This window comes from Epinephelus lanceolatus, chromosome 9, assembly GCF_041903045.1.
Source record: "Epinephelus lanceolatus isolate andai-2023 chromosome 9, ASM4190304v1, whole genome shotgun sequence".
Lineage (NCBI taxonomy): Eukaryota > Metazoa > Chordata > Actinopteri > Perciformes > Serranidae > Epinephelus > Epinephelus lanceolatus.
Window position 1 is genome coordinate 96,673 of NC_135742.1, and position 12,125 is coordinate 108,797.

The window sequence follows — 12,125 nt, forward strand, 5'->3', positions numbered from 1 at the left end:
TAGCCTTGAATTAACACTTGATGCATATAATCACACCAGTATGATGATTCTATGTGTCTACATTAAAACATTCTTGTTCATACTGCATTAATATATGCTAATTTTAAACTTTCATGCAAAGAGGGAAATCACAACTAAGTCAATTTACCAAAACTGTATTTATTAAACAGTTATTAAGCAGTGGCACAAACATTCATGTAATTTCAAAACAGAAAGTGCAAGATTGTCAGAGACATTTTAAAACAAGATATTAGTGCACTTTTGTGCATGATGTCACTAAGATGACATAAAAACAACACTAATTTAAAGTGCACTTTTTGTACAGAATGCCACTACAATATTTTAAAACAAATGAAGTGCACTTTTGTGCAGGATGTCACTAAGATGACATATAAAAACAACATTAAATTTAAGTGAACTTTTTGTACATAATGCCACTAGGATATTTTAAAAGAAAAATATGCACTTTTGTGCAGGATGTCACACAAGATATTTCAAAAACTGTAAAATTAAAATTAGCTGCATAATAGGAAATCAAATGGTGAAAAGGAAAATTTATTTAAAAGGACCCTACTTTTATGGCCACAATGCCTGAACATAAAACAATGGCAACAAAAGGTCAGTGAGGTTACTTATGGAAAAGTTCACAGCTTTAGTCTTGGTTTCTTCTGTATGAAATGTATGGCACAAATAAAAAGTTCTGTTGGCTGTAATGCTGTTGTTGCATCTTGAGGATGGGAAGCAGCCAACTCAGCTGTGCCCTGGTCAGACTCGGACAGCATTGCCTCCATCTCGGCTAAGGCTCTGCTCTTGATGTCCTCCACCTTTCCTTCTGTGCAGTATGTTGTCTTGAACCTGGGATCCACTAAGCCTGCCATGTCCAGCAGGTCGTTAGTGGAAGGATCAGAATACTTCTCGCTCAGATAATCCAGGATGGAGGCTTTGATAGACTGAGTCAGTGGAGTGTCATCCTCCTGATGTGCCAAGAGGCTGGACTGGAAGAGATGGAGCACAGACTTGACATAGGACACTGTGACGTAACTCTGACCTGATAGAGTATCAGTGAATTTCAGGAGGGGTTTGAGAGCCTTGTGCACTGACTTGAGGACTTCCAGGTCTTGCCAGGTGAGAACGAGATGCCGGGTTTTCTTGTCTGCGGCTAAGACTTGAGAAATCGCTTGCTCCTGCTCCAGCACCCGCTCAATCATCTTCTCTCGGGATCCCCACCTGGTAGGAGACTCACTGATTAGCTGGTGTGCGGGGAGATTCAGCTCTTGCTGCGCGGTGGCCAGGTCTCTCCTCCTCTTCCAACTGAAAGAGAAGCTGCTCCCCACCTTCTTGCACACAGCAACAGCACGGTCAATGCCGGTGTCCTTCGTGCTTCTCTCTGAGAATGAAAAACAAACATTTAAAATGTTACAATAATTGTGAAGAAATCCACTCGCTAATTTTGGTAATTATTTTTATACAGTAGTGTGTAAAAGTGAAGATGCTTACATAAAAGTTTCAAAATATAAAAAATGCAATATGAAGAGCAGTCTACTGACACACTAATGCAGAAAAAGAAATTAACATGTAAGACAATTTATATAAAAACTCTTGGATGCCTAAGCTAAGATGCACAGTTATGCACTTTTTTTGCAAAAAAACACACTCTCACACTCACTCACACACACACCCACACACACACACACACACACACACACTTACGTTGCATAGATAAAACAGTTCTCTGTGTTATGACCAGTAGGGTGTTATAACAATGCTGAAAGATGATTACTATCACAGGGGGAAACTCACCAATTGCAAGATGCAGGCGATGGCCAAAACACTGTAGACGTGTCCACTGGTTGAGGCTCACAGCTTTGACAATGTTCGCTCCATTATCCGTGGTGATGCACACCTGGCGAGCTTCATTTAAGTTCCATGACATCAGAGCATCTTGCAGGCCTTGTGCGATGATCCCGCCTGTGTGGTCCTCGGGAAGAAAGCTTGCCTGAAGGCACTTGCTTTTCAACTCCCAATTGTCGATGTAGTGAACCGTCAAACTGAGGTATGGCTCACACGTTCGGCTGCTCCATATGTCGGCAGTTGTGGAGAAGTGGGTCACATTTGTAAGTTGGTTCGCCAGCTCTTCTCTCACTTTAATGTACAACTCTGGTAGAGCTTTCTCTGCAAAATATTTGCGACTAGGCAGATTAAATCTTGGGTCACGTGTGTTGATGAGCTTTCTGAATCCAGGCTTTTCAACCACACTAACTGGGGCCATGTCTTTCGCTATGTGGTAGGTTACTGCGGACGTTATCTCCTTCTGTTTTTGACTATTTTTGTCATATGGTTTTGATCTGGAAAGGGAAGACGCCAGGCTCAATTGGGTCAGTGCTGGTTGCTTCGGCATTTTCTTGGGTATGGCACCGGCCGGAGATGTTGACATGCAGAGTTTCAAGCACTCTTCATTCTGTAACGGGTGACTTTTCAAATGATGGTACAAATTAGTAGTGCTGCTACTTTTTGTAGCAACGCTTTTGCTGCATACTTTACATATTACGGTTGTCTGTTCAACATCTTCCCGCTTGGGAATTACTTCTTCTTCCTCCAGTTGTTACCAGATTCGCACCTTCTCTCTCTCGTATTACCACTCGCACCGCTCCGCTTACACCACCTGCCACCACTACCTCTCTGCTAGGCGAGGGCGTATGACATTGCACGCACGACAGTATGTGACATATGTAACAAGGTGTGCTTGTTTTATCTCTCTGTGAGAAAGAGAGACAAGAAAGAGTGAGAAAAGCCTGTAGTTTAATGCTCGCGGCTAAAAGCAACTGCGTGAGAATGTATACTCGAATACTCACGATACAGTCATTTTCTACATTGCACAGAGACAAACCCGCGATACATCGAGTATATTCGATGTATCGCCCAGCCCTACCTCCTACTCCTCGTCTGACACACAACCTCCATCTCTGACACATGACCTCCACCTCTGACACATAACCTCCACCTCTGACACATAACCTCCACCTCTGACACATAACCTCCGCCTCTGACATATATCCTCCACCTCTGACACATAACCTCCACCTCTGACATATATCCTCCACCTCTGACACATAACCTCCACCTCTGACACATAACTTCCACCTCTGACATATATCCTCCACCTCTGACACATAACCCCCACCTCTGACATATATCCTCCACCTCTGACACATAACTTCCACCTCTGACATATATCCTCCACCTCTGACACATAACCTCCACCTCTGACATATATCCTCCACCTCTGACACATAACTTCCACCTCTGACATATATCCTCCACCTCTGACACATAACTTCCACCTCTGACATATAACCTTCACCTCTGACACATAACCTCCACCTCTGACATATATCCTCCACCTCTGACACATAACTTCCACCTCTGACATATATCCTCCACCTCTGACACATAACTTCCACCTCTGACATATATCCTCCACCTCTGACACATGACCTCCACCTCTGACACATAACCTCCACCTCTGACACATAACCTCCACCTCTGACACATAACCTTCACCTCTGACACATAACCTCCACCTCTGACATATATCCTCCACCTCTGACACATAACCTTCACCTCTGACACATAACCTCCACCTCTGACACATAACCTCCACCTCTGACATATATCCTCCACCTCTGACACATAACCTCCACCTCTGACACATAACTTCCACCTCTGACACATAACTTCCACCTCTGACATATATCCTCCACCTCTGACACATAACCCCCACCTCTGACACGTAACCTCCACCTCTGACACATAACCCCCACCTCTGACACATAACCTCCACCTCTGACATATATCCTCCACCTCTGACACATAACTTCCACCTCTGACATATATCCTCCACCTCTGACACATAACCTCCACCTCTAACACATAACTTCCACCTCTGACATATATCCTCCACCTCTGACACATAACCTCCACCTCTGACATATATCCTCCACCGCTGACACATAACTTCCACCTCTGACACATAACCTCCACCTCTGACACATAACCTCTACCTCTGACATATATCCTCCACCTCTGACACGACCTCCACCTCTGACACATAACCTCCACTTCTGACATATATCCTCCACCTCTGACACATAACCTCCACCTCTGACATATATCCTCCACCTCTGACACATAACCTCCACCTCTGACACATAACTTCCACCTCTGACATATATCCTCCGCCTCTGACACACAATTTCCACCTCTGACATAAATCCACCACCTGACACATAACTTCCATCTGACATATAACCTCCACCTCTGACATATATCCTCCACCTCTGACACATAACCTCCACCTCTGACACATAACCTCCACCTCTGACATATATCCTCCGCCTCTGACACACAATTTCCACCTCTGACATAAATCCACCACCTGACACATAACTTCCACCTGACATATAACCTCCACCTCTGACATATATCCTCCACCTCTGACACATAACCTCCACCTCTAACACATAACTTCCACCTCTGACATATATCCTCCACCTCTGACACATAACCTCCACCTCTGACATATATCCTCCACCTCTGACACATAACCTCCACCTCTGACACATAACCTCCACCTCTGACACATAACTTCCACCTCTGACACATAACCTCCACCTCTGACATATATCCTCCACCTCTGACACATAACCTCCACCTCTGACACATAACCTCCACCTCTGACATATATCCTCCACCTCTGACACATAACCTCCACCTCTGACACATAACTTCCACCTCTGACATATATCCTCCACCTCTGACATATAACCTTCACCTCTGACACATAACCTCCACCTCTGACACATAACCTCCACCTCTGACACATATCCTCCACCTCTGACATATATCCTCCACCTCTGACAGGTCAGGAGGAGGTAAGGAGAAGGTAAGGAGAAGGTCAGGAAATTCGTTAGGTCTTTTATCTTGTTTCTTTGAATCATGAAGACAGATGTATGTATCTGTATCTTTCATTGTTTGTTTGTTTGTTTGTTTGTTTGTTTTGGGTGTGTTCTGCTGTGACCTCAGTGTAAAATGGAGCTGAGTAAATAAAGTTTCACTGACTGATGTGATTTTATTGAAGCATCTGTCAGAGATGAAACTCTGAACATGTTGAGTCACTGACAACAGAAACACCTGGATGATGACACCTGTGGATTCACCTGGTGAACAAGTTTGTTCTTCGTTAACTGTTCAGTAAATTATTAACGAACTGTCACTGATCAACATGTTTGATAATAACATCCCTCAGCTGATAATCTGTATCAATCACTGATTGAATATTGATCTCTGATTGACTCTACATCCACAGGAGCTGATTGATTAAGGAACCTTTGAGGTGACGTCACTCGTAAACTGGAACTAGAAACCTGCGCGGACCAAGTGGGATCCGCAGTATCGGTTACCATGGCTATCTATCCAGGTAAAGAGGAGTCGCCTTCGTAACACCTAAAACTCTTTTGGATCAACATCCATTACCAATACATGGATGTCACTCCTGATATCAGCCGTGTGGGCGGAGTCTAAACACATGATCCAGGTGAGTTCAGCGACAGAAACAAGAGTTAAACACCTGATTTCAGAGGACAGAAAAATAAATAAATAAATCTATTTACTGACCTGCTCTCGTCCTCTCTGCTCCTCTTAGGGTGGTACTTCTTAGACAGACTCCTGCAGACAGGCAGGTGGACACAGGTGAGACAGACACAGGTGGACACAATTGAGACAGACACTGGTGAGACAGACACAGGTGGACACAGGTGAGACGGGCACAGGTGAGACAGACAGGTACTGAGAGAGAAACGTACAGGTGAGACAGGTACTGAGACACCGGTAATGTAAAAGTGACATACAGGTGATGTGCAGGTGACGTACAGGTGACATACAGGTGACGTAAATGTGACGTACAGGGGACATACAGGTGAAGGGCACGTGACGTACGTGTGATGTACAGGTGACATACAGGTGACACACAGGTGATGGGCAGGTGATGTACAGGTGATGTATTAGTGACGTACAGGTGACATACAGGTGACACACAGGCAATCAGTACGTTTACATGGACAGTTTAATTCCACTTTCAGTCGGAATGAAAGGCCATTCTGATTGAAAGTGGTCATGTAAACGGTCATTCCGACTGAAAATTAAATCCGATTAAAGGGGGTGGTTTATTCCGTTTGTCATTCCGAATGAAAGAATTTTGTGTGCATGTATACACTCATTCCTCTTTAAGGTCATTCCGGTCTTTCTGCGCATGCTCGTTTCCTTGTCTTTCTGGCGCGATGACGTATATAGCGCGCATAGCAACGGCCTGAGATAGAGCAGTCGGACTGGTTGCACTCACCAGTTTCCATTTGCCGAAGCACGGTCTTCTATCTCCCTTTTTCGACCTTCTACCTCCCTTCTCCTCCTCAACAGACGAAGCATTAGCAGAACAAGGTTGTTGTCGTACTGCTGCTTCAAGAATATAAGCAAAACAAGCCCGAAAAAGGCACTAAGAACGGCGTCGTCAAGCATCTTGGTATCCGGAGCGAGGACTACAGTGTTTTCTTCTGGTAAACCTAAACACGTAACATCCGCCCCGCCCCCTATCCAATCAGAAACCTTCCCTGCCCCAAACTTTGCGCAGACCCGAAAAAAGGTGATTTAACTGATCTCCCTGTAAACCCTCATTCAGAATGAATATTTCTCATGTAAACTACCTGGAAAGACTTTAATTCCGAATGATTTTATCCAGATTTATTTCATTCTGAATGAGAAACCATCATGTAACCACACCCAGCGTGCAGGTGACGTGCGGGTGACATTAGTACCTGATCTGTTTGGCGTAGCTCAGCTCGATGTCGGCTCGCTCTTTAACAAACTTGCTGTATCTCTCCAAGAAGTCAATTCCCCAACTGGTGTGTTTCTCCAAGTTATCGAATTGATCCTGAAACAAACAAATAAACAACACTGATGTTATATATAAACACTAACACATGTAGTACACTATAGTTACATATACGCATTGATACATGTACGCTGTAGTTTTATATATACACCAATACCTGTACGCTGTAGTTATATGTATACACACAGATACCTGTACGCTGTACTTATATATATACACACAGATACCAGTACGCTGTCGTTATATACACAGATACATGTATGCTGTAGTTATATATACACAGATACCTGTACTCTGTAGTTATACATATGCACCGATACCTGTACACTAAAGCTATATATATACACAGATACCTGTATGCTAAAGTTATATATGCACAGATACCTGTACACTGTAGTTATACATATGCACTGATACCTGTATGCTAAAGTTATATATACACAGATACCTGTACGCTGTAGTTATATATATGCACAGATACCTGTACTCTGTAGTTATACATATTCACCGATACCTGTACGCTGTAGTTATATATATGCACAGATACCTGTACGCTGTAGTTATACATATGCACAGATATCTGTACGCTGTAGTTATATATATGCACAGATACCTGTACTCTGTAGTTATACATATGCACCTATATCTGTATGCTAAAGTTACATATACACAGATACCTGTACGCTGTAGTTATACATATGCACAGATACCTGTACTCTGTAGTTATACGTATGCACCTATACCTGTATGCTAAAGTTACATATACACAGATACCTGTACACTGTAGTTATATATATGCACAGATACCTGTACTCTGTAGTTATATATATGCACAGATACCTGTATGCTGTAGTTATATATACGCACAGATACCTGTACTCTGTAGTTATACATACTCACCGATACCTGTACACTAAAGTTATATATACACAGATGCCAGTACACTGTAGTTATACATACACACAGATACCTGTACTCTGTAGTTATATATACACACCATTCTCGGAACCCATCGGCTGACTTCCGACAGACAGCGATACAGCCTCTGGGGGCAGACCCCCAATTTTTCCGGTTTGATTTGGGCAGAGGAGGCAAATTTCCGTTTCCAACTTCCATTTATATAAAAGTAAATATGCTGAAACATTGCGATGAATTCAGAGTTTGCAGTGACGCCAATTATGTTACGCCTCATTAGTTCACTGCACGGAGTGTTTAACCTGGTAACAACTGCAGCCGGCTCAAACGTAATTGATCAATATTACACGGACTACAAACAGCCTAGCACCGGAAACCAGGGCTCTTCCGCTTTTCTTCCGGAGGTTATATAAACACAGATACCTGTACTCTGTAGTTATATATACACACAGATACCTGTACACTGTAGTTATATATACACACAGATACCTGTACACTGTAGTTATATATACGCACAGATACCTGTATACTGTAGTTATGTATACACCGGGCACCTTCTCTCCTTCTCTCTCTCTCTCTCTCTCTCGTATTCTATTACTGCATCTTGCTAACTCGCCCATTCTGGATGTCACTAACTCGGCTTCTTCTCCGGAGCCTTTGTGCTCCACTGTCTCTCAGATTAACTCATATCACAGCGGTGCCTGGACAGCGTGACGTGTGTGGTTGTGCTGCTGCCGTGGTCCTGCCAGATGCCTCCTGCTGCTGCTGCCATCATTAGTCATTAGTCATACTTCTACTGTTATTATACACATATGATTATTGTCACACATGTATACTGCCAGATATTAATACATACTTTCAACATATTGTACCACAGTAGCCAGAACTATAACTTTAATATTATTACTTTCAATAATGTTGTTGTAAGCTACTGTCATTACCTGCTTCTCTCTCTCTCTCTCTCTCTCTCTCTCTCTCTCTCTGTCTCATTGTGTCATGCAGATTACTGTTAATTTATTATGCTGACCTGTTCTGTACAACATCTATTGCACGTCTGTCCGTCCTGGAAGAGGGATCCCTCCTCAGTTGCTCTTCCTGAGGTTTCTACCATTTTTTTTTCCCCGTTAAAGGGTTTTTTGGGGAGTTTTTCCTGATCAGCTGTGAGGGTCATAAGGACAGAGGGATGTCGTATGCATACAGATACCTGTATGCTGTAGTTATATATATATATATACAGTACAGGCCAAAAGTTTGGACACACCTTCTCATTCAATGCGTTTTCTTTATTTTCATGACTATTTACATTGTAGATTCTCACTGAAGGCATCAAAACTATGAATGAACACATGTGGAGTTATGTACTTAACAAAAAAAGGTGAAATAACTGAAAACATGTTTTATATTCTAGTTTCTTCAAAATAGCCACCCTTTGCTCTGATTACTGCTTTGCACACTCTTGGCATTCTCTCCATGAGCTTCAAGAGGTAGTCACCTGAAATGGTTTTCCAACAGTCTTGAAGGAGTTCCCAGAGGTGTTTAGCACTTGTTGGCCCCTTTGCCTTCACTCTGCGGTCCAGCTCACCCCAAACCATCTCGATTGGGTTCAGGTCCGGTGACTGTGGAGGCCAGGTCATCTGCCGCAGCACTCCATCACTCTCCTTCTTGGTCAAATAGCCCTTACACAGCCTGGAGGTGTGTTTGGGGTCATTGTCCTGTTGAAAAATAAATGATCGTCCAACTAAACGCAAACCGGATGGGATGGCATGTCGCTGCAGGATGCTGTGGTAGCCATGCTGGTTCAGTGTGCCTTCAATTTTGAATAAATCCCCAACAGTGTCACCAGCAAAACACCCCCACACCATCACACCTCCTCCTCCATGCTTCACAGTGGGAACCAGGCATGTGGAATCCATCCGTTCACCTTTTCTGCGTCTCACAAAGACACGGCGGTTGGAACCAAAGATCTCAAATTTGGACTCATCAGACCAAAGCACAGATTTCCACTGGTCTAATGTCCATTCCTTGTGTTTCTTGGCCCAAACAAATCTCTTCTGCTTGTTGCCTCTCCTTAGCAGTGGTTTCCTAGCAGCTATTTGACCATGAAGGCCTGATTGGCGCAGTCTCCTCTTAACAGTTGTTCTAGAGATGGGTCTGCTGCTAGAACTCTGTGTGGCATTCATCTGGTCTCTGATCTGAGCTGCTGTTAACTTGCCATTTCTGAGGCTGGTGACTCGGATGAACTTATCCTCAGAAGCAGAGGTGACTCTTGGTCTTCCTTTCCTGGGTCGGTCCTCATGTGTGCCAGTTTCGTTGTAGCGCTTGATGGTTTTTGCGACTCCACTTGGGGACACATTTAAAGTTTTTGCAATTTTCCAGACTGCCTGACCTTCATTTCTTAAAGTAATGATGGCCACTCGTTTTTCTTTAGTTAGCTGATTGGTTCTTGCCATAATATGAATTTTAACAGTTGTCCAATAGGGCTGTTGGCTGTGTATTAACCTGACTTCTGCACAACACAACTGATGGTCCCAACCCCATTGATAAAGCAAGAAATTCCACTAATTAACCCTGATAAGGCACACCTGTGAAGTGGAAACCATTTCAGGTGACTACCTCTTGAAGCTCATGGAGAGAATGCCAAGAGTGTGCAAAGCAGTAATCAGAGCAAAGGGTGTCTATTTTGAAGAAACTAGAATATAAAACATGTTTTCAGTTATTTCACCTTTTTTTGTTAAGTACATAACTCCACATGTGTTCATTCATAGTTTTGATGCCTTCAGTGAGAATCTACAATGTAAATAGTCATGAAAATAAAGAAAACGCATTGAATGAGAAGGTGTGTCCAAACTTTTGGCCTGTACTGTATATGTACACAGATACCTGTACACTCTAGTTATATATACGCACTGATACCTGTACGCTCAAGTTATATATACGCACAGATACCTGTACGCTCAAGTTATATATAGACTGATAGTGAGGAACACCTTTACCTGAGGAACGCCTATACCTGAGGAACACCTTTACCTGAGGAAAGTCTTCACCTGAGGAACGTCTTAACCTGAGGAACAGCCTCACCTGAGGAACACCTGACTGTTACTGATGTTTTATTTATCATCTCTGATTCATTATTCTTTCTTCGGCTCAGTGATATTTAAACCTGCAGTGTTTCTTCAGCGTACAGGTGTTTTGATTTAATAGCTTCATCATCATCATCATCATCATCATCATCCTCCTCCTCCTCAGTGTTCTTCAGAACATAAATGCTCCATCTGTGAAACTATTTTCACAGATTTATTTAATCATTATCTTATTTTATTTCAAGTGAAGTTATTAAATTATCAAATGTGTTGATCCTCTGAGAGAGAAAACAACCAAACAATCATGTTTAGAAACACAAAATAAATAACAACAGTAATAATAATAATAAGTGATGGTGGCGGGGGGGTCGCGCGCTGCAGCAGCATCATCATGGAGAAAGCAAAGCGCGAGCCGCTGTCGTCACTCACCGTGTTGCTATGGCAGAGCAGACAGAAGCACGAGGGCCTCACTCACACACACACTCACACACTCACACACACACACACACACACACACACACACACACACACACACACACACACACACACACCGCCCGTTCACCGGCTCTTCGCCGTCAGGTTACTGGATACACGGTCACAGCTGATGGGGAGCAGGTTACCATGTAAGCGGGTGTTCCAGGTTTATCTCGGGTGACGTGCAGGTGCGGCAGATGTGAACAGGTGTACGTACCCACAGCTCGGTGCCCCAATTGCAGCTCATGGTGTCCGGTCTGCTCCTCGCGCTCAGCTGCGGCTGCTCCGCTTCTCGGTACCGATCCTATGATCACCGCAAGCTGCTGCTGCTGCTGCTGCTGCTCTCCGCGCGCATCCTCATCACCGACAAACACCGGCTGTCTGTCCTCCTGTCCGTCTGTCTGTGTTTCTGTCTGCAGCAGCACGAGAGCAGAGGACGCGGTCACGCGCGGCGCGTCTCCCTGGAGGACCCTTTGTCATCAGTGAGGAGATGCTGAGATTGTGATTTTGTGTGTGTGTGTGTGTGTGTGTGTGTGTGAGTGAGTGTGTACTGAGCATGCGCAGTTGCAGCCCCGCCCTGCTGTCACACGGCACAGTGCCACTGTGTCAGAACACGGAAAATAAATGTGTCAATATTTACATCACAGGTCATAAACAATAACAACATAACAATAATAATAATAATAACAATAATAATAATAATAATAATACAG

The 12,125-nt window shown here is 43.6% G+C and overlaps 2 protein-coding genes across 2 annotated transcripts in view; both read right to left on the reverse strand.

Annotated features, from left to right (window-relative positions):
* fnbp1a (formin binding protein 1a) overlaps positions 1-11,947 on the reverse strand; it is a 63,968-nt gene extending 52,021 nt beyond the window's left edge. The window contains exons 1-3 of the mRNA XM_033618858.2: positions 11,630-11,947; positions 6,867-6,982; positions 5,674-5,724 (exon numbers count right to left, since the gene is read on the reverse strand). Of these exons, the coding sequence (XP_033474749.1) occupies positions 5,674-5,724; positions 6,867-6,982; positions 11,630-11,659 (197 nt within the window). The 5' untranslated portion in view covers positions 11,660-11,947. The remainder of the gene's footprint in view (positions 1-5,673; positions 5,725-6,866; positions 6,983-11,629) is intronic.
* On the reverse strand, positions 168-2,269 carry LOC144464310 (E3 SUMO-protein ligase ZBED1-like). Its single transcript, XM_078171019.1, has 2 exons — positions 1,801-2,269; positions 168-1,387 (listed from the first exon to the last, which is right to left on the reverse strand). The coding sequence occupies exons 1-2, from the start codon at positions 2,267-2,269 to the stop codon at positions 645-647; spliced, it is 1,212 nt and encodes a 403-aa protein (XP_078027145.1). The 3' UTR covers positions 168-644.
* Positions 11,948-12,125: the final 178 nt, after the last annotated feature.

What these genes read in the sequence shown, in the direction of transcription:
- LOC144464310 (XM_078171019.1), bottom strand. Translation starts at nt 2,269, where the DNA reads ATGGCCCCAGTTAGTGTGGTTGAAAAGCCTGGATTCAGAAAGCTCATC. An exon ending in TCGCCTGCATCTTGCAATTG is followed by an intron (nt 1,388 to 1,800) that starts GTGAGTTTCCCC and finishes TTTCATTCTCAG; the next exon opens with AGAGAAGCACGAAGGACACC.